Below are 23180 nucleotides of genomic sequence, written 5' to 3' on the forward strand. Positions count from 1 at the left end.
CATTCAGAGTTCCCTGGACTTGTTGGTCCTACCTTTCACCTTTACGGGAACATGTTGGCCCTGAACTCTCACTATTTCAAGAACAAAGAACAGTACAATACAGGAACAGGCCATTCGGCCCTCCAAGCCTGCGCTGATCATGATGCCTGTCTAAACTAAAACCTTCTGCACTTCTGGGGTCCGTATCCCTCTATTCCCATCCTATTCATGTATTTGTCAAGATGCCTCTTAAATGTCGCTGTCGTACCTGCTTCCACCACCTCCCCCGGCAGCAAGCTCCAGGCACTCACCACCCTCTGTGTAAAGAACTTGCCTCGCACATCCCCTCTAAACTTTGCCCCTCGCACCTTAAACCTATGTCCCCTAGCAACTGACTCTTCAACCCTGGGAAAAAGCTTCTGACTATCCACTCTGTCCATGCCGCTCATAACTTTGTAAACCTCTATCATGTCGCCCCTCCACCTCCGTCGTTCCAGTGAAAACAATCCGAGTTTATCCAATCTCTCCTCATAGCTAATGCCCTCCAGACCAGGCAACATCCTGGTAAACCTCCTCTGTACCCTCTCCAAAGCCTCCACGTCCTTCTGGTAGTGTGGCGACCAGAATTGCACGCAATATTCTAAGTGTGGCCTAACTAAAGTTCTGTACAGCTGCAGCATGACTTGCCAATTTTTATACTCTATGCCCCGACCGATGAAGGCAAGCATGCCGTATGCCTTCTTGACTACCTTATCCACCTGCGTTGCCACTTTCAGTGACCTGTGGACCTGTACGCCCAGATCTCTCTGCCTGTCAATACTCCTCAGAGTTTTGCCATGGTATACATCCCACTGCATTAGACCTTCCAAAATGCATTACCTCACATTTGTCTGGATTAAACTCCATCTGCCATTTCTCTGCCCAAGTCTCCAACTGATCTATATCCTGCTGTATCCTCTGACAATCCTCATCACTATCCGCAACTCCACCAACCTTTGTGTCGTCCGCAAACTTACTAATCAGACCAGCTACATTCTCCTCCAAATCATTTATATATACTACAAACAGCAAAGATCCCAGCACTGATCCCTGTGGAACACCACTAGTCACATTCCTCCATTCAGAAAAACACCCATCCACTGATACCCTCTGTCTTCTATGACCGAGCCAGTTCTGTATCCATCTTGCCAGCTCACCTCTGATCCCGTGTGACTTCACCTTTTGTACCAGTCTGCCATGCGGGACCTTGTCAAAGGCTTTACTGAAGTCCATATAGACAACATCCACTGCATAGACAACATCCACTGCCCTTCCTTCATCAATCATCTTCGTCACATCCTCAAAAAACTCAATCAAATTAGTGAGACACGAACTCCCCTTCACAAAACCATGCTGTCTCTCGCTAATAAGTTCGTTTGTTTCCAAATGGGAGTAAATCCTGTCCCGAAGTATCCTCGAAGCTGCCAGGACTAGAGATGGTGCTGCTCAAATAATCACACGAATGCAACCTGACCTAAACACATGGCAGCACACAATGGTGGGAGGGAGAAAGCGAGCGAGCGGGCCAGGGATGGGGGGGTGGTGGAGGTGGGAGCGGAGCGGGCCGGGGACGAGGGGGTGGGGAGCAGAGCGGGGGAGTGGAGCAAGCCGGGCCCGGGGACGGGGGCGGGTGGGGAGCAGAGGAGACTGGGGCTGGGGATGGGGGGGTGGTGGGGGGAGCGGAGCGGGCCGGTGAAAGGAGGGGGGAGCGGAGCAGGCCGGGGGCGGGGGTGGGGTGGGGAGGGGAGCAGAGTGGCCGAATGAGTGGAGTGGCCGGAGAGAGCAGGGAGGGGGGGAGCGAAGCGGCCAGAGGGAGCAGCGAGGGGGGGGGGAGCAGAGTGGCCGGAGAGAGCAGCGGGGGGGGGGGAGCAGAGTGGCCGGAGAGAGCAGCGAGGGTGGGGGGGGGGAGCAGAGTGGCCGGAGAGAGCAGCGAGGGTGGGGGGGGGAGCAGAGTGGCCGGAGAGAGCAGCGGGGGCGGGGGGGGAGCAGAGTGGCCGGAGAGAGCAGCGAGGGTTGGGGGGGAGAGCAGAGTGGCCGGAGAGAGCAGCGGGGGTGGGGGGGAGCAGAGTAGCCGGAGAGAGCAGCGGGGGTGGGGGGCAGTGGAGCGGCCGGAGAGAGCAGCGAGGGTGGAGGGGGGGAGCAGAGTGGCCGGAGAGAGCAGCGAGGGTGGGGGGGGGGAGCAAAGTGGCCGGAGAGAGCAGCGGGGGTGGGGGGCAGTGGAGCGGCCGGAGAGAGCAGCGAGGGTGGGGGGGGTGGGGAGCAGAGTGGCCGGAGAGAGCAGAGGGGGTGGGAGGGAGCAGAGTGGCCGGAGAGAGCAGCGAGGGTTGGGGGGGGGAGCAGAGTGGCCGGAGAGAGCAGCGGGGGTGGGGGGGAGCAGAGTAGCCGGAGAGAGCAGCGGGGGTGGGGGGCAGTGGAGCGGCCGGAGAGAGCAGCGAGGGTGGGAGGGGGGAGCAGAGTGGCCGGAGAGAGCAGCGAGGGTTGGGGGGGGGGGGAGCAAAGTGGCCGGAGAGAGCAGCGGGGGTGGGGGGCAGTGGAGCGGCCGGAGAGAGCAGCGAGGGTGGGGGGGGGGGGGGGGAGAAGAGTGGCCGGAGAGAGCAGCGGGCGGGGTGGGGGCAGCGGACCGGCAGGAAAGAGCATCGAGGGGGGGAGCGGAGCGGCCGGAGAGAGCAGCGAGGGTGGGGGGTGGGGAGCAGAGTGGCTGGAGAGAGCAGTGGGGGGGGGGGGAGCAGAGTGGCCGGAGAGAGCGGCGAGGGTGGGGGGTGGGGAGCAGAGTGGCCGAAGAGAGCAGCGAGGGTGGGGAGCAGAGTGGCCGGAGAGAGCGGAGAGTGTGGGGGGTGGGTAGCAGAGTGGCCGGAGAGAGCAGCGCGGGTGGGGGGTGGGTAGCAGAGTGGCCGGAGAGAGCAGCGAGGGTGGGGGTTGGGGGGAGCAAAGTGGCCAGAGAGAGCAGTGAGGGTGGGGGGGGGGGGGGGGGTGGTGGGATCGGAGTGGCCGGAGAGAGCAGCGAGGGGGGGAGGGGGGAGCGGAGCTTGACGCATGGGTGAATATGTTAGCGTTGCATTGCTGTACACGTAAAGCGCATGCGCACAGGCTGACCAGGTGCGTTGCCCGAAGACGCACAAGTCATGCGATGACATCATTGACTCATGAGCTAACCAGTCCTGGCAAGTCATAACGCAGCGTACGCACAGGACCCCGTCTGGGCAAGTGCATACCTTGGCGCAGCCTGATGACGTCAGTGGCCGGCTGCGCTGTCAGGAATCACTTTGAATGACAAAAGATTTCATGGTAAAGCCAAAGCAAAGTGGTAATGGGACAATTAGAGAAACAAAAGAAGTGTCTAGAGGAGGGGTGAGTGGCAGGATCCTGCATTGCCGCTGTCTGAAAACAAATGAAAGAAAATAAGAGAGGAACAAGAGAAAATAAACCATCAAAGGAAAAACTAAACAAAATGGGAGCAGAGATTATAGGTTATGATCTAAAATTTTTGAACTCAATTTTTAGTCCCGAAGTGCCCAGTCAAAAGATGATCTTACGTTGATCTTCATTGCGTCACTGCAGCAGGCCAAGAACAGAAAGGTCAGAGCGGGAGCAAGGTGGAGAATTAAAATGACAGGCGATTGGAAGCTGGGGATCATGCTCGCAGACTGAATGGACGTGTTCCACAAAGAGATCACCCAGTCTGCATTCGAACAAAGAACAAAGAAAATTACAGCACAGGAACAGGCCCTTCGGCCCTCCAAGCCTGCGCCGATCCAGATCCTCTATCTAAACCTGTCGCCTATTTTCTAAGGGTCTGTATCTCTTTGCTTCCTGCCCATTCATGTATCTGTCTAGATACATCTTAAAAGACGCTATCGTGCCCGCGTCTACCACCTCCGCTTGCAACGCGTTCCAGGCACCCACCACCCTCTGCGTAAAGAACTTTCCACGCATATCCCCCCTAAACTTTTCCCCTCTCACTTTGAACTCGTGACCCCCAGTAATTGAATCCCCCACTCTGGGAAAAAGCTTCTTGCTATCCACCCTGTCTATACCTCTCATGATTTTGTACACCTCAATCAGGTCCCCCCTCAACCTCCGTCTTTCTAATGAAAATAATCCTAATCTACTCAATCTCTCTTCATAGCTAGCACCCTCCATACCAGGCAACATCCTGGTGAACCTCCTCTGCACCCTCTCCAAAGCATCTACACATCTGCACATTGTAGAGGAGACCACATTGTCAGCAGCGAATGCTGTACACTAAATTGAAAGAAGTACAAGTAAATCACTGCTTCACCTGGAAGGAATGTTTGAGGCTTTGGATGGTGAGAACGCAAAGAGGTAAAAGGGCAGGTGTTGTATTTCCTGCGTTTACGTGGAAATGTGCCATAGGAAACGAGAGGTGGTGTTGGGGTTGACTGAGGAGTGGATCAGGGGATTGCAGAGAATGGGCCCTTCAGCATGCTGAAAGAGGAGGGGAAGGAAAGATGTGTTTGGTGGTGGCATCACACTGGAGGTAGAGGAAATAGTGCAGGATTATCAGTGAATATGGAGTGTGGGGGGTGGAAGGTGAGGACAAGGGGAATCCTATTGTGATTCTGGGAGGAGGGGAAGGGTGAGAGCAGAGGTGCGGGAAATAGAATCAGTTGTTCAGTAATTACTCAGCTCACTGTTAAAAACCCAGTTACATCTCATTGAGCAAGACTTCACTCTTTATGGGGTTTCTATCAGCGATATGAGAGCAGAAGAAGGGAAGTTCTCACCAGATCAATTGATTTCACAATGTGGGGGGAGGAGGGGGCTCCACATTGCAGCCTGTGTGACAGCAGCGAATGTCAGACTGCAACATTAGGATTGCCATATTAATCTGCACTTGATTAATGCTATCAAAATTGAAGCCATGATTTTTGGCTCCCACCTGTAGCCTCTGACTTTGACCCTCTCCACCCACCCACCCACCCAACCATTTACCTCCTTGGCTCCTACCTCAGGCTAGATCTGGAAATGTGGAGCTATTTGTTCCACTGACCAACCCCAAGTTGAGCTCCCTAAACATCCATTCTGATTGTAAATGCACTGCTTTCTTCGACCTTCACACCAATGCCCGCCTCTGCTTCGACCTCTTCCCCTCCGGCTTACGAATCCTGAGACCATGCCTTCAATACCTTACAGCTTCACTTCATTAATGTCCATACAAAGAGTCACACTCTTATCATCCCAGTCTTTCCATAATCTTGCCCCTCCCTATCTCTGCAATCTTCTCCAGCCCTACAAGCCTTCTGCACTCCTCCAATTCTGTCTCTTGCACATCCCTGATTTTCATTGCTCCACCATTGGCAGCCATGCCTTCAGCTGCCTAAGTCCTAAACACTGTAATTCTCTCCCTAACCCTCTCTGCCTTGCGACCTCTCTCTCCCTCTCCCCTTTAAGATACTCCTTGAAACCTACCTCCTTGACCTGTCCTAATATCTCCTTATATGGCTCTGTGTCAAATTTTGTTTGATAATCGTTCCAGTGATGTGCCTGGTGACATTTCTACTGTTAAAAGTTGTTGTTGTTGTCCTCTTCAAGTACCATGGGCTTCACATACACACTCTAGTTCAAATTCCTGCATGGCCCAGCCATGCCCAACCTTACTGATATCCTCCTGCCTTGCTTCTGAGCATACACTCATTCTCTTTCTCTCCTATTCCCACAACACCATCATTGGTGCCCACTTCTTCAGCCACTACAATTTGCACAGTTAGATCAATGAGAAATTGAGCAAAGCAGTTACAATTGGTACTGTGAGCTGGTTTCTTTTGCACTCAGATATTCTGTTTTAGATACACAATACAATTGGATCGATGCTACAATGAATACTGTGTTAAACTTTCAATCAGGATTTGTTGGTTCAAATTCCTCTAGAGTCAAGTTCAGCTGTGAGTTTTTTTTCTGAAACTGGACCCCAAAAGTGCAATGAGGGAGCGATTACTGCGGAGCAGTGTTAATGTTGATGGCATGGACAGTGGTTGGGTGATGGAAATTTAAAACTACTTAGCATTTCATGGAATAAAACTATTGTGTTACAGCAGTGCAGATCACTCATAACTTTAAATGAATAATCTGAAGCAGGCCAACTTTTTGTTTCATAAACACAACTGTAGAAAATCTATTTTCTGCTCAGTATTTTTTGAGTTGTTATCTTTGATTCTGCCTGTTATGTCCTTTAACAGTAAAATGCCAGTTAGAACCCTATAGGGACAATTACATTGAATTTGACATTTTGCCATTCAGAAATTCATTAGTTGCATCTGGTGAACGTCACCATCTCCTCTGGAGTCACTTCTGCTTAGGTCTCATCTGCTGAAAATTGTTACTTACTGGTTACTTTCCCATGGAGAGTGAACATATCTTTCATGGACTGTATAAGATCTCAGTGTTAAAATCATTACAACCTATTAGGGGATTATTCATAGAACACAAGGACACACCTTCTGCCTTCCTCACTTTATCTTCGCTGTCAATTGACAGATCTTTTTTTCATGTCGATGCTTACAATTGATTTTTTTCTCCTGTAAAGCACAGAAGTTCCTGTGAATATGGGAGCATTGCAGTTGGCAGTAAGCACTATAACTGAGGTATCAATTGAACAGTTTATGCATTTTACATTTGAACAATTACTACTAGGTTGACTCCAGTGTCTTGGGTGCTCATTCTTTACACTGCTGCTTTTTTTCTCAAAGCTGGATTTACAAATAGATGCTTGCTTTAATTTATAATGAATTTCTTGTTTCAGAAAGACTGTTTTGTATTTCAACAACATTTGTGATTGCTGCTCCTTCCTTATAAATTATTTTCCAACTAAATTGTTTAATTCTTGAGAAAGATCTTTAATAAATAAACACTTTCATGTAAATGATGTGAGTAGGGTTTTAACAACTGTGATGTTGAAGAACATGAATAGTATACAACAAAATAACATAAAAGGAATAGATGGATATGTTGATAGGGTGAGGTGAAGTAGGGTGGGAGGAAACTCGTGGAGCATAAACACTGGCATAGACCTGTTGGGCTGAATGGCCTGTTTCTATATTGCAAATTCTATGTAATATGTAAATTACAGTTAGTTGAATCTGCTTGTTGTGGGTTACCCTTGAAGAATTAATACAATCCCCCAAAAAAGGCATGTAATGGAAATTTTGTCATCCACAATGCAGCTGTTTAGAAGGCCAGGTATGTACATTATTTTCTGCACGAACACAATATACCTGTACCCAAGATTGCGATTAAGAAAGGTCTGTCAATTGACAGACAAGATAAAGTGAGGAAGGTAGAAGGTGTGACTTTGTTTTTTTAATGCATATTTTCTATTGTTATACAACTGTGCATAGCAGATTGAATATTCTTGTTTCTATAGCTGCACTGTCTTTATTTCTGTCATCTATATCACCATCACTGCATCCAAAGAGTAGCAGCCCCAAATGCCACATCCTTCCCTCTCGCCAACCATCTCGTTCAGTGTGCTCCTCAAGGGTCAAACTCTCCAACCTCCTCCACATTCCTCTCACACCAACTGCCCTCCACAGCCACTGGCAGACAAACAATGAGCAGGTTTTAAGCAGTGTCTTACAGGCGGAGAGAAAGGTAGAGAGGCAGAGAGTTTTAGGGAGGGAATTCCAGAGCTTATGGCCTCGGCAGCTGAAGGCAAGGCTTCCAGTGGTAGAGCGATGAAAATTGAGGGCATGCAAGAGGTCAGCATTGCAGGAGCATAGGGAGGTGGAGGAGGTCACAGAGATAGGGAAGAGGGGTGGCGCTGTGGAAGGATTTGAAAACAAGGATGAGAATGTTAAAATTGCAGCATTGCTGGACCAGGAGCCAATGTAGGTCAGTAAGCACAGGGGTGATGTGTGCGATGGGACTTGGTGCAAGTTAGGACACAGGCTTGCAGAGTGTTGGATGAGCTCTAGTTCCCTGAGGGTGCAAGGTGGGAGGCTGACCAGGTGACCATTGGAATAGATTTATTGCAGGAATGTCTGTCTTCCAACCATTCATTTGATCAGATCACACATTCTAGGCAGAGTGCAGACCCTCCTTGACCAACCTTTGGATCAACTGTACTAATGTGGCTTGGGTGGGGGTCATGTTTTATTTGACAAGGCTCCTGTGAAGCGCCTTGGGTCGTTTTCTTTCGCCGTGTGGGAGACCTGCAAGTTGTGGTTGCCTTGCCCCAGTTCCACCAGGCGGGCAGCCAGATGCGGTGGCAGGCAGGTCTGCGCATGTGTGCGGGGCCGGCGGCCGGCCGCTGATTGACAGCCGGGCTGTCAGCCTCCCCGGAGCGCGAGCCGCCGTTGCCTAGGCAGCCAGAGCGGCGCGCGGCTGGCGGGGGCGAGTCTGCGCACCAAGCATCACAATTCATTCTGAAAGCTTGAGACATTGCAGAGCGAGAGGGCAACATGACAATCAAAAACTTCAATCAGGGTCAACAATACCGGCCACGAATGGCTTTCCTGCGTAAGGTAAGAGAGAAATAATAATAACTCTACCAGTCCTGTTCAGTCATTTAATATTAGCGGGAGACAATTGTGCAAAGCGCCCACACGGAATCAAGGCTTGCACCTGGGAAGAGAGAATTGGAGCTTTCTTCCTCTCTAAAGTACTAATTGCATTTTTGTTAACAATATAATTTTGTGATAACCTAGAATCATTTACGGCACAGAAGTGAGTCTCTCTCCTGCAAGTGTTATTTATTTGTACTAGGTTCATTTGCTTAGCAAATTAGTTTTACATCTGAATAAGCAACAGATTACTGTTACTGTCCTGCTACTATTTGTGTGCTGTGCATTCAGCACATTGTTATTTACGCCTAACGGGAATTGTCAGCGCTGTATGCAAGAACCTGGGATTTCATTTTTCGTTTACTCTGCGAATTTTGTGAAATTATTAGAAAATTCAGAGCATGCATTTTATTTCCTTTTTGCGAAATCTTTCCACGCGTTTCTTGCAGGGCTTTTCTTATTTTTTCCGGGAACATAGTTCTGCACGCCGCCCTTCAGTCTAATCAAATAAAAAAGAATGGAAGGAAAATAATCTGAGGATTCGACCAAGCGATACCAAAAGCCTGGGGCGGTGTGTGAGGCACCTCAGGGTAAATGATCCGATTTCATAGAATTAACTACTGAGAGTGACAGGACATCTAATACCTGAAGCTCATTCTAGCTTTAGACTGGATATCAGCAGCAACAGTGATACACAAATGTCGATACTATTAGTGTTAACAAATTAAGGAATAAAGGTGGATATTTAGCAGAGCTCACTTCACATGTCGCTCTGTATCCTAGACTTTAACCTCTTTCCCATGCTGAGTGACTTGCTCCTATTTCCAGCATTTTCTTTGTTCGTTCTAGATTTCCAGCCTTGGCCCTTTTATAAATAACATTCCGATGGCCAATTAGTCAGTGAACGAAAATAAAGCGTTCAGGCATTAAAAACACAGGCAGGCTATCAGTAATGTTCTTGTGTGCTGTCTCGTTGGCCCTGGTAATGCACGCTTTCTTCATTATTGGGTGCGTGGGCAGTTGAGTATCATTCCAGCTTTGAGCAGACACCACATCGCAGTTCTCAGATGGGCCACTAGAATGGTCTTCTTTGGCCTCCTTATCTCGAGAGACAATGGGTAAGCGCCTGGAGGTGGTCAGTGGTGTGTGGAGCAGCGCCTGGAGTGGCTATAAAGGCCAATTCTAGAGCGACAGGCTCTTCCACAGGTGCTGCAGAAAAATGTGTTTGTCGGGGCTGTTACACAGTTCTAGTTCTACGTCTGCTGTGGCTCAGTGGGTCACTGTCTCACCTCTGAGTCAGAAGATTGGGGGTTCAAGTCCTACTCGAGAGACTTGAACACAATAATCTAGGCTGATATTCCAGTGCAGCACTGAGAGAATCAAAACAGAAAGTGCTGGAAATACTCGGCAGATCAGGCAGCATCTGTGGAGAGAGAAACAGAGTTAATGTTTCAGGTCTGTGACCTTTCATCAGAACTGCCAAAGGTTAAGCAAGTGAAGGTGGATGGGGGTTTAGTTGGGGAAGAGAACAAAAGGGAAGGTGTGTGATAGGGTGGAGGGTAAGAGAGGTTTAAATAATAAAGCTGGCATGGGCCAAAGGCAAAGAGTGTGTTAATGTTTGTGGTCAAAGATGAGAGAGTGTTAATGGCAGAGTAATGAGCAATGCTGACACATGAACAAACAAGATTATAAAAGAACATTTTAAAAGGCCAGTCATACTCTGAGATTGTTGAACTCAAGGTTGAGTCCGCGAGGCTGTAGAGTGCCTAATCGAAAGATCAGGTGCTGCTCCTCGAGCTTGCGTTGATGCTCACTGGAACGCTGGAGCAGGTCAAGGACAGAAATGTAGACATGAGAGCAGGGGTGTGTGTTGAAATGGCAAGCAACTGGAAGGTCGGGATCATGCTTTCGGGGAGTACCGAGGGATTTGCTGCTCTGTTGGAGGTGCCCTCCTTCAGATGAGACATTAAACGGAAGCCTGTTCTGCAGGTGGGGTGCAGAAGATCCAGTGGTGTTACTTTGAAGAAGAGCGGGGGATGTATTTCTCAATCAACATCCCTAAAAAGAGTTTCTGCCCATTATCAAATTGCTGTTTGTGGCAGCTTGCTGTGCAAGAAAAGGGTACGGAGAGAGTTTGGGCCATTTACCACGATCAGGAGAGAGATCTGGAATAAAGGCCTGGGTGACTGTTCCTGCTTCTGAAAGGGGTGAAGAGATGCCTGAATTGAGAAAGGAATATTGCATAGAATTACATGGAAATTATAGGTCATCCAGCCCAACTGGTGTGTGTTGGTATTTGTAAACAGTAGTCCTAATTCTGTGCTGTATTCCCATATTCCTTCATTTTCTTTATCTTGAGAATTTTTTTCATCCAAAGGGGGCTGAAAGTCACTGAGTGATAGAGGCAGACACCCTCATCACATTTCAAAACTACTTGGATATGTACTTGAAGTGTCATAATCTACACAGCAAAAGACCAACAGTTGGAAAGTGGGAATAGACTGGATATCTCTTTTTCGGCTGGCACAGATGTGATGGGCCAAATGGTCACCTTCTGTGTTATAAATTTCCTGCAAGGCTGTTATCTAAACTGGTACAGGTCAGCTGGTTTATGTGCCTAATCGCAATAATGTGAAATAAAACACTTGGAAGGATTCACAAGGTTGCTGTCCAATCAAATAATTTAGGTGGCTTACATTTGGAATAATGAATAATGGAATGGTTACTAGGCTGGAATCTAATAAAGTTCAAACTGCACCCAACCAAAAAAATGACAAGGCGTTGAGTGGTTTATGAATGGTATTTGAGTCCAGGTTTGCAATGACAGGTTTGGAATTGCCTCTGCCTGCTGCTGTTCTATATTTTTAAAATTGGAAATTAATAATTATTATTTTACTGCCCCCAATGTCAATTATCATGAAGTAAAACAGACAAGTCAATTTTGGAAGTAATCCATAGAGTCGTACAGCATAGAAACAGGCCCTTCGGCCCACCGCATCCATGCCGACCATAATGCCTATCTATTCTAATCCCACCTGCCTGCATTAATTCCATATCCCTCTATGCCTTGCTCATTCAAGTACCTGTCCAGATGCCTCTTAAATGTTGCTACTGTTCCTGCCTCCACCACCTCCTCAGGCAGCTCATTCCAGATACCCACTATTCTTTGTGTGAAAAATTTACCCCTTTGATCCCCTTTAAACCTCCTCCTCTCACCTTAAATCCATGCACTCTAGTTTTAGTCACCCCTACCATGGGAAACAGACTCTGGCTATCTACCCTATCTATCCCTCTCATCATTTTATATGCCTCTATCATGTCCCCTCTCAGCTTCCTTCGCTCCAGGGAAAACAGACCCAGCCTATCCAATCTCTCTTTATAACTCAAGCCCTCCAAACCAGGCAACATCCTTGTGAATCTTTTCTGCACCCTCTCTAGCTTAATCACATCTTTCCTGTAGTGCGGCGACCAGAACTGCACACAGTACTCCAAATGCGGCCTAACCAACGTTATGTACAACTGTAACATGACGTCCAACTCTTGTACTCAGTGCCTCGGCTGATGAAGGCAAGCATGCCATACGCCTTCTTCACCACCCTGTCTACCTGTGTTGCCACTTTCAGCGAACTATGTACTTGCACCTCAAGGTCTCTCTGCTCAACCACACTCCCCAGGGCCCTGCCATTCACTGTATATGTCCTGCCTGGTTTAACTTCCCAAAATGCATCACTTCGCACTTGTCTGCGTTAAATTCCATTTGCCAATCCCTTTCCCACTTCCCCAGTTGATCTATATCCTGTTGTAACCTTAGACAACTTTCTTCACTGTCCACTATACCACCAATTTTGGTGTCATCTGCAAACTTACTAATCATGCCCCCTACATTCACATCCAAGCAATTAATATATAATCGGGCCCAGCACCGATCCCTGCGGCACACCACTGGTCACAGGCCTCCAATCTGAAAAACAACCTTCCACTACCACCCTCTGCCTCCTATCACCAAGCCAATTTTGTATCCAATTGGCTAGCTCACCCTGGATCCCATGTATTCGAACCTTCTGGACCAGCCTACCATGCAGGACCTTGTCAAAGGCCTTGCTAAAGCCCATTTAGACAACGTCCATTGCCCTGCCCTCATCAATCCTCTTGGTCACCTCCTCAAAAAACTCAATCAAATTCGTGAGACATGATTTCCCACACACAAAGCCATGCTGACTATCCCTAAGCAGACCTTGCCTTTCCAAATGCATATAAATCCTGTCTCTCAGAATCCCTTCCAATAACTTTCCACCACTGATGTAAGGCTCACCGGTCATCAAGCATGACCTTTGCCCACAGCTGTTATTATTTGTAATGTCATTACTGGTATTTTTATTCAGTGGATTTAACTACCAAAGAATTATGCAGTTCTTTATAAAAACACTACCTGGTAATAACCTAGCATGTGAGTCATTTCTGCAACTTATTAAGGGAGAAGACGGAATCTGTCTGTATCTGGTCGAGCTTAATGCTGGAATGCGGTATGTCAGTATTGGAGATTGCATCATCAGGGTAGAATACAGCTTCTTTAGGTGAAAGAAATAAAAATTGAAAATATAGCGTTCCTTTTTGATTATTTTCAAAAGGAAAATACTTTGAAGCTTTTCCATAGGGACAAATATTTCAACTGTGAACTTCCCTGTATGCAATTTAAAAAATAAGTTCAATGTATTAAACAATTGTCACATAACTGTGATAGTAATTATTGGGGTGGGGGGGTATTTATAATTTAACCCACTCAGTGAGGAATTAACTAAATTGGGTTGGCCGCCTGTTTTATGTCCCTATCAGATTTTACTCTCCACTGAGTTAAATGTAGAGCGTTATTGGGTGGGATGTAAAACTGGGATTCGACCCGATTCCGGGAGTTTTCCTCCCAAGTGAATGAGGGCTTAGAAGTTTTTGAATTTTTAGAATTTTAGGAGTTTAGAAGAATGAGAGGTGACCTCATTGAAACATATAAGATTCTGAGCAGGCTGAACGGGGTAGATACTGAGAGGCTGTAGAGTTTAGAACTCGGAGTCACAGTCTCAGAATAAGAGGTTGGCCATTCAGGACTGAGATGAGGAGTAATTTCTTTATTTAGGGGTTTGTGAATCTTTTGAGTTTTCTACCCAGAGGTCTGTGGAGGCTCAATTGTTGAGTATATTCAAGACAGAGATCGATAATGCTTGACCTGTAAGGCAATTGAGGAATATGTGGATCGGGTGGGAATGTGGAGTTGAGGTTGAAGATCAGGCATGACCTTACTGGCTTCAGGGGTCCTGCTCCTATTTCTTAAATTCTCATGATATTAGGGTAAAACTACCTGCAGGGTTTGCTATTAAAGCCAGTGTGGTTCCACAGCAATCACATGATATCCTGCACCTCTACTTCAGTATTAGTTAGAAACATCAAAAAGAAGTCACTATGCTCAAAATGCTGTAAATAAAACTGAGTAGGTATCAATATTAGATCTTGCTCTCATTGATGGTAATGTCATTTAAGCCCCTCAATTTATCACTGCTTTGTAATTAACTGAGCGACATCCCTAGTTTTTTTTATTCTTTTCATGGGATGCGGGCGTCGCTGACAAGGCCAGCATTTATTGCCCATCCCTGATTGCCCTCGTGGTGGTGACCTGCCTTCTTGACCCACTGCAGTCCATCTGGTGCGGGTACAGCCACAGTGCTGTTCGGGAGGGAGTTCCATTTGCGCAAGGACCAGCAGGCAGGTTAACTCCTGGCATCATGTCTGAACGTTGTAATACATATGTAGGAAAAGATCTGAAACTACGCAAGTGTTAGAGATAAAAGTAGCAACTCTGACACAAAATAATCCATTCATCACTCCTGGATAAGTGTTTCACTCGCTTCAGATCACATGATCAGCTATCAGACTATTTTGTGTATCCACCTTTGCCTATGTGTATCTTCTACCTTTCTTTGGTTCTTTGGAGGCGGGGAACATATCAGCACAAGAGCAGGGACAACAGGAAAATTCAGCCTTGGCTGAAATTCCACTGTGATATTTATATTGCATTGGTTAATGTATTCATGTAAAGTTGCTCTGTTGGCTATTTTAACAGTCACTAACCTATTTAAAATAAACTGACAACTGACTTTGTTAAGGCAAGCAAGATTTGCATTTATACAGTGTCTTATCACATCTCATAATGTTTCAAAGCACTTCACATGCATTGAGTCACTTTGAAGTGCAGTATCTGGTGTTCTGTAAGCAAACATGGCATTTTGTTTATAGCAAGATCCCATGAACAGCAATAAGGTGATGACTATTTACGGCGTTTCACCCTTTGGGATTGGAGATCTTCTGTGGTTGTCACTTTCTTGTTGGTTGGGGTTTTGGTGGCTGTCCCAGGAAAGATTCACCAGACCAAGGACTGTAAGCAGAGTTAGTGCTGCAACCTGTGTGGTGAGGCAGGCCGCCTCTACAAAATCTGCCCCAAACGCTGCCTCAGTTATGCTCAGGTGGTAAGGTCACAGGAAAGGCCGGGAGAAGGAACGGTGAATGCACCTTGTGCTGTGAAGGAGACAAGCAACCCTCCCCGCAGCAAGGTAAATCCTTCTGAGAAGGAGAGGAAAGAGGAGGCAGCTGCAGCCAGCGACCCAACACCTACACCGTGCCCGGAAACCCCTCCTCTACAGACAGAATCAATGGAGCAGTGGGACAGTCGGATGAGTGGCAAGTGGTCAAAAGGAAAACAAAGAAGAAGCCCCAAAAAAAGGAACAGGTTATCACCCAAACCAATGGGAAGAGGAGGCTACCGTCTGAGACAAACTATGGCAGCTGCTCCTCATCGGACGAGGAAGGGCCGGAACAACGGCACCTGCAAAAGAAGCGACAGAATGCAAAGCAGCTGGAAGAGAAAGCTCTTCAGATCCAGGGTACTAGAAGCAGTGACGGGCCCAGTGTGCTCAACCCCTAAGCGCTGAACCCAGCGAGATGCCCAGCGCACTCCAGCTCCGGGAGACTGAGAGCAGTGAAGCGTCCAACACACTCCAACTCTGGGAAGCCGGGAGCAGAAACGTCCTCGAGGAAGAACAGAGGGGGAAAACACCACCAGCAGAGGACAGTCCAAGCCTTGCTGCCTACAAGACCCCCCACCGATGTCACCCCAGCAGAACAAACCCCCGTGAGTAACCAGAAGGGGTTTCTGAGCCCAATGCATGTGCAACAACTTGTGCACACTATGGGTATACAGAAAAATACCCAAGGACTGGGACTAGTAAGGACACTTGGTGTGGTAAGCAACCTCCAGTTTTAAATGGGTATAAAGATTGCTTCCATTAACGTGCGTAGCATTAAATCCAGTACGCAATGTGTTTTGACCTTGGACTACCTCGCCAAGGTCAAAGCTGACCTACTGTTTCTGCAGGAGTGTGGAATGCCGCACCTCAGCACCTACAGGCAATGGTAGCAATGATGGTCGCTCGGGCCATCAATCTGGTCAGGGGGAAATTATTCCCGTTCCTCTGGCCTGGGAATTCTGCTGCAGGGAGGTAACTTCATCATCTCCGAAGTTAAGGAGATGGTGGGCGGTCGTCTCCTCGGAGCAGATGTAATGTACAACAACGCTCCGCTCCGGTTAATCAACGTGTACGCCCCGGTCCAATACAGCGAGCGGCTGATCGTCTTCCAGCAGCTCCCACTACTGCTGGTGATGTCCAGGCCGGTCATTCTAGGCAGTGACTTCAACTGCATCATCGATGCAGCTGGACAATCCGGCAGGGACGACAGCAAACTGGACGCTATGTCCAGATTCCTAATGGAAACAGTAAAAGTTGCCAAGCTGCACGACGTCTTCAGCAAACCTGCAGACGGAGTGCAGCGTAGATACACATGGTCAAGATCGTACGGGTCTGCCCATTCCAGGATTGACTTCCTGTTTGTGTCCCGTGCTGTCATGGTCAGATCTACTGACGTCAAGCCGGTGTTCTTCTCCGACCGCTGCCTCTTACTGACCGACTGTCACTTTCAGGATGACCAGGGGGTTGGCAGGGGGACATGGAAGCTGAACATAAAACTGTTAACCCCAGAGAATGCTGAGGAACTCAAAAGGGATTACAAAGGTTGGAGAACCGTGAAACCCCTCTTCTTTGAGTCTCCAGTTCACTGGTGGGAGGTGATCAAGGAGAACATCAAGAGGTTCTTTATCTTCTAAGGTGTTCAGAGGGCGAGAGAGAGACAGAGGGAAATATCCAGACTCCAGAAAAGAATGCAAAATCTGCTCCGGCTGCAGTCGAGGGGGTCGAGGTCAAGGAAGATCTCCAAGAGGTGAAGAACCAGCAGGCCTCACTCTTTGCCACAGAGGCCTCCAAGATCATCTTCCAGTCTAGAGTCCGCTCCGTTGAGCAGGATGAGACGTGCTCGCGTTTCTTCTTACAAAAGCTACACAGAGTGAGCTCTGTGATCAGCAGCCTGAAGGAAGAGGATGGCTCGGTAACGTCTTCGCAGTCTGATATACTAAGGATTAGCAATTCCTGTTATGCTGGGCTGTACGACGTGAAACCCACGGACAGCATGGCCTCCCAGTCCTTCCTGTCATCTATCACGGAGGTCTTGGCTGACAGCATGAGGGAGAGACTGAACAAACCGCTAACTCTGAACAAGCTGACAAACGCCATCAGATCCTTCATCAGGTGCGAGGTGCTCACGTTACTGTACGTGGCGCAGGTCTGGCCCATACCCCATTCCTGCGCCGTGGCAGTCACCCGAGCCATCTTCCGCTTTATCTGGAGATCCAAAATGGACCGGGTCCGGAGGGACACAATGTTCAAACCTCTGGATAATGGGAGAAAAAACGTACCCAATGTTGCCCTCTTCCTGATGGCCACCTTTGTGTGCAGCTGTATCAAACTGTGCATAGAGCCCCAGTACACAAACACCAAGTGTCACTACGTGCTGAGGTTCTATCTGTCCCGGTGTTACGAAGGATGGGTCTGGTCACATTGCTGCGGAACGCTCCATCCAGTTGGACCGTGCCATACCACCTATCCTTTGTGGAGAGGTTTGTGCAGAAAAACACCTTTGACCACCAATCCATCAGGCAGTGGTCTGCACAGAATGTCCTCAAGGTCCTACGGGATAAGGAGATGGTGGATCCGGCCGGATGGTTCCCCGAGCAGACCGTCAAAGTCATTTGGCAGAATGCCTCATCACCAGAACTTTCAAACAAGCGCCAAGACGTAGCTTGGCTGGTGGTGAGAAGGGCCCTCCCCGTCAGATCCTTCCTGCATGTCCGGAATCTTACTGCCTCCGCATGCTGCCCTCGAGGTGGCTGCGGTGGGGAAGAGATAGTTGCCCACCTCCTTCTGGAATGTGCCTTTGCAAAGCAGGTGTGGAAAGAGATGTTTTTGTCAGGTTTCATCCCAAGCAGCTCTGTAACACAGGAGTCTGTGCTCTACGGGCTGGTCCCAGGGACGCACACCGAGATAAACATCAACTTATGCTGGAGGACTATCAATTCAGTGAAAGACTCTCTTGGTCTGCCCGAAACTTGCTGGTCTTCCAGCGCAAAGAGTTGTCTACGATCGAATGTTGCAGACTGGCACATTCCAAGGTCCAGGACTACGTGCTGAGGGACGCACTAAAGCTTGGGGCAGCCGCTGCAAAGACTCAATGGGGAAAGATCACTGTGTGAGGTCCTCCCGCCATAGTGAACCGAGGGGCTGGAACCTGTGTAAAACCCCTCGGGCTGTATGTACCAAAATATGGTTTCGTTGTGTTTTGCAAATGTACATTGCATGTAAAATGGAATGGAAGGGTTGTGAGGCAACTCATGTTCTGTATTGAAAAAGACTGATTTCATTTGCACTTTCTGGAATGTCATCTTGGAACAGTTTTGAACTGTTTTGTAATGTATTTTTTTACAGATTTTTATGAATAAAGTATATTTTTGGGATAAAAAGATGACTATTTAAATCAGCGAGTAGGATCCTCTAATCAGTGCATTACAAACATTGTACACTTAAAATGTCACCCCCAAAGTGGGCATAGGATTTAAAATTATGAGCCAGCTGGTGCAGTAGCTGTGAAAGTCACTGATCTGAAATTCAGAACCACCCCCAATATAATAGGAATCAGATATGAGTGTACTATGCATTACACAAGCCCATCTGTTCATTAGAAGTACTTTGTTAGTGATTTGCTTGGGAAAGAGCCTGCATCTATTGGGTGAGGACAAGTCTGTGATTGGCTGTCATGCCTTGTATGATTAAATAACCTGCTGACACATACGGTCTAGGCTTACTCATGAAGAATGATTAAGTGGATGAGGCAGTCAGCACTCATGGAACCCTACTCAAGTGTCATCAGGAGAGAGGTGGGGGGAAGAAAGTGGCTAGGGTGAGAGAATGATTATAGAATATTCAGATTCTTTGGACTGGTCAGATTTACAACAGTTTTCTGTGAAATATACTGGTATTGGTCTAGTAGAAAAGTGTTACTTTCAAACATTGGACTAATTTTAAAAGGTCTAAATGAATCTGTCTGGTGTGTGATTCTCAGTGCAGCTAATGTGAGACAACCCTTTGGATTGGATATTGTAACGACATCTTCAGCTGTTTCATTGCTTGTCATCTAAGTTGCATCTCAGGCAGTCATTTAGCACTTTGCCTTTCTGAATAAACTGGTGCTAATTAGACCAACCATGCTGCCTTACCATTTGTCCTTCAGTCATATAGACTTGTTTGGAGCATAAGCACCAGCACAGCCCAGTTGGGCTGAATAACCTATTTCTGTGCTGTAAATTCGATGTAATTGTATGTCATCACAAGCTGTAGAACCTTCATTAATCATCAAAGCCCCAGATCTTTCAGTGAGCCTCCTATGCTTTTCTTCTGCTCAAGTTGATGGAACAGTCTCTATATCCTCTCTTGTTAAAATTGCCTCTTGGCTGTTGATCGTCCTAATGTGAGTGCAAAAGAAGCTAGAGGATGTTAATTTCACATTGATGAAATTGATTGAAATTAACAGATTGCTCTGACTGGTCCATTATCTAACAGGGAAATAAAGTTATGATAAGGCAGTACAGTATATAATAAATTCACAACTGGCTTTACATGACAAGGGGCTCACACTGTACTGCCTCACATCCATGTCATGATGAAACTGCGATTTACTTGTACTTCTTTCAATTTAGTATACTGTATTCACTGCTCACAATGTGGTCTCCCCTACATTGAGGAAACCAAATGCAAATTGGGTGATCACTTTGAGGAACATCCCCGTGCAGTCCACAGGCATGACCCTGAGCTTCCGCAAGCATGACCCCGAGTTCCCAGTCACCTGTCACTTTAATTCTCTATCCCACTCCCACTCTGATCTCTCAGTCCTCAGTCTCCTACACTGTTCCAATGAAGCTCAATGGAAACTCAAGAAACAGCATCTTATCTTTCAGTTAGGCACTTTACAACCTTCCAATTTAACGTCCTTGAGGTGGCCAACATCCCCGCATATACGCCCTACTGAGCCAATGGCACTTGAGATGGCTTGGCCATGTGTGCCACATGGAAGATGGCAGGGTGCCCAAGGACGCATTGTACAGTGAGCTCGCCACTGGTATCAGACCCACCGGCCGACCATGTCTCCGATTTAAAGACGTCTGCAAATGTGACATGAAGTCCTGCGACATTGACCACAAGTTGTGGGAGTCAGTTGCCAGCGATCGCCAGAGCTGGCAGACAGCTATAAAGCGGGGCTAAAGAGAGTCGAGTCGAAGAGACTTAGCAGTTGGCAGGAAAAGAGACAGAAGTGTAAGGAGAGAGCCAACTGTGTAACAGCCCCGACAACCAATTTTATCTGCAGCTCCTGTGGAAGAGTCTGTCACTCTAGAATTGGTCTTTATAGCTACTCCAGGCGCTGCTCCACAAACCACTGACCACCTCCAGGCACTTACCCATTGTCTCTCGAGACAAGGAGGCCAAAGAAGAATTTAACGTTCAGGTCAACAATTTCAGATCATAATCACCGCTCCCATTTTCTTGGACAGCAAGTGCTGGTCATGATTCTGCTTGTCCCATTTTCAGCTCCTCTAGACCCATCTTTTGTTTATTTGCTTCTTCCATTACATAGAAACATAGAAAATAGGAGCAGGAGTAGGCCATTCGGCCCTTCGGGCCTGCTCTGCCATTCAAAAAAGATCATGGCTGATCGTCTAATTCAGTACCCTGCTCCCGCTTTCTCCCCATATTCCTTGATCCCTTTGGAATTAAGAAATATATCTATCTCCTTCTTGAATAAATTTAATTACTTGGCCTCCACTGCCTTCTGCGGTAGAGAATTCCACAGGTTCACCACCCTCTGAGTGAAGAAATTTCTCCTCATCTCAGTTCTAAATGGCATACCCCATATCCTGAGACTGTGACCCCTGGTTCTGGACTCCCCAACCATCGGGAACATCCTCCCTGCATCTAGCCTGTCTCGTCCTGTTAGAATTTTATAGGTTTCTATGAGATCCCCTCTCATTCTTCTAAACTCTAGTGAATATAGGCCTAGTCGACCCAATCTCTCCTCATACGTCAATCCTGCCATCCTAGGAATCAGCCTAGTAAATCTTCTTTGCACTCCCTCCATGGCAAGAACATCCTTCCTCAGATAAGGAGACCAAAACTGCACACAATACTCCAGATGTGGTCTCACCAAGGCTCTGTATAACTGCAGTAAGACATCCTTGCTCCTGTACTCGAAACCTCATGCAATGAAGGCCAACATACCATTCGCCTTCCTAACTGCTTGCTGCATCTGAATGCTTGCAACCATCCCTTTCTGCCTTGCACCATGAACATTTTTGCCATTTAATCACTCCTATTCCACCCTATCACGGACCTTCTCTCTTGTTCTTCCCCCCTCTCCCCCCTTTCCCTGCCTGTGTGCATGCTTAAAACCTTTTCCATCTCTAACTATTTCCAGTGCTGATGAGAGGTCATCGACCTGAAACCTTAACTCTGTTTCTCTCTCCACAGATGCTGCCTGGCATGCAGAATGTTTCCAGCATTTTCTGTTTTTATTAGTATTTTTATACTGGTGCATCTATAGAGAGGATAGATTAATTCTGGAAAGATTGCTTCTTTGAACACAGGCTATGACTCTTCGCAAGAAATCAGACACTATCGAGAAAAGCTCACTTAAAGATCACTTAAACAGTCTATCTTATTTTCAACGTGGCATGAAAGCAAACTGCTTTGAAGGGAAAATAACATACGGAAAGAGTTCAGTGTGCTAAGAGGGGAACTAATTTCAACAGAAATTGCTGGAAAAGCACAGAAGGCAGTCAGGATCTAACAGAGACGAACAGATAAGGAACTGGAAGAATACAGCAGGTTAGCCAGCATTTGTGGGGAAAAGAGACAGTCAATGGTTTTGAGCTTATAGTTTCTCCAAAAAGTTAGCAATGGACATGTTTATGTGGATGGAATAATGTTATAAAAAGGCAAATACAGAGAGAAAGTGAGAGAAAGTCAAGTAGTAGACAGACACATCTAATAAATACGACATTAAAGGATGTGTAACTTGCGAAGACAATGGGAAGTCTAAGAAAAATGCAAAAAGCAGCAGAGGTGAAATCACAGACAGCCTTCAATTAAAACAGATGTGAGATTCAGACAGTAGAGGAGATGTAGAGCAGGTTCAGTAGCTCCTAAAAGAACAGGTCAACAAGAGAGGGTGAAGCCACCTCTCTCTCTACCAGCACTGTCCTCTAATGTAGGTGTCCCCCCATCAGTCTGTATCTATAAGTTTAAAAATCTGTTAATTTTTTGAGAGCAATTCCTGTTACCCTATCACTGGTAATATCATTGTGTGGTTATTTCTATTTTAAGCTATTTATTTATTCATTCTTCCTGTCTTTAGACTACCCACCCTCTGTAATGCACTATTTTCCAAGTTAAGAATGCATTGCCCCCAACTATTTACTCGTAATGCTACATTTCATCTCGAGTTACCAGACAGTGTGAGAGTGGGGAGCTTTCTGATTTAGAGGAGGGGCTATCTCTACAAGACCACTCCCACCCCTTTACCTGACTGGGGTCTTAGGACATGGAAAAATGTGTGAACGACTATAGACTCGCCTGGGGCTGTCTCTTTCAACATCATGCTATCAAAGAAAACAGTGCCTTCTAGAAAGATGACTGCACAAATACATGTTTGAAATTGGGGCAATACTTGTATTTCAGCTTTGTCTGCCGACTCATGTCAGTTCCTAAATCCAACAATCCATTCCTCTTGTCTGTGCCCAGAACGCAGCGGCATCAGAGGCAAGCTCAATCCCCCCTTAACGCAACCTGCACACGCATCCTACCCAGCAGTCAGGTGCTGATTTCCACAGCACACCACCTTCTCCCAGGACCAGGGGTACTGAGGCCAGCCTCCCACTGCCGACAAGAGTGAGATCAGTTAACTGGTCAGTTCCACAAATTGCAGACCATTTGCCCACAGATCCAGACCTAGAACGCTCTAAAAACATACCTTTTAATAATAAATCCAATTTTACCTGTAAAATCTATTCTTGTGCCTGTGATCAACTAGCTGCATTGAAGTCCTATCACTAACCCCTTCCCCCAAAATAGTTTTCCCTGGGAGATGAATGAGCACTGAAGAATCCTA

The 23180-nt window shown here is 47.2% G+C and overlaps 1 protein-coding gene across 1 annotated transcript in view; it reads left to right on the forward strand.

The window, feature by feature from the left end:
• The first annotated feature begins 8435 nt into the window (after positions 1-8435).
• rgs9b (regulator of G protein signaling 9b) overlaps positions 8436-23180 on the forward strand; it is a 166137-nt gene continuing 151392 nt past the window's right edge. Inside the window, exon 1 of the mRNA XM_068058719.1 lies at positions 8436-8498. Coding sequence (XP_067914820.1) covers positions 8436-8498 — 63 coding nt within the window. The remainder of the gene's footprint in view (positions 8499-23180) is intronic.

Source organism: Heterodontus francisci, chromosome 26 (assembly GCF_036365525.1).
Source record: "Heterodontus francisci isolate sHetFra1 chromosome 26, sHetFra1.hap1, whole genome shotgun sequence".
NCBI lineage: Eukaryota > Metazoa > Chordata > Chondrichthyes > Heterodontiformes > Heterodontidae > Heterodontus > Heterodontus francisci.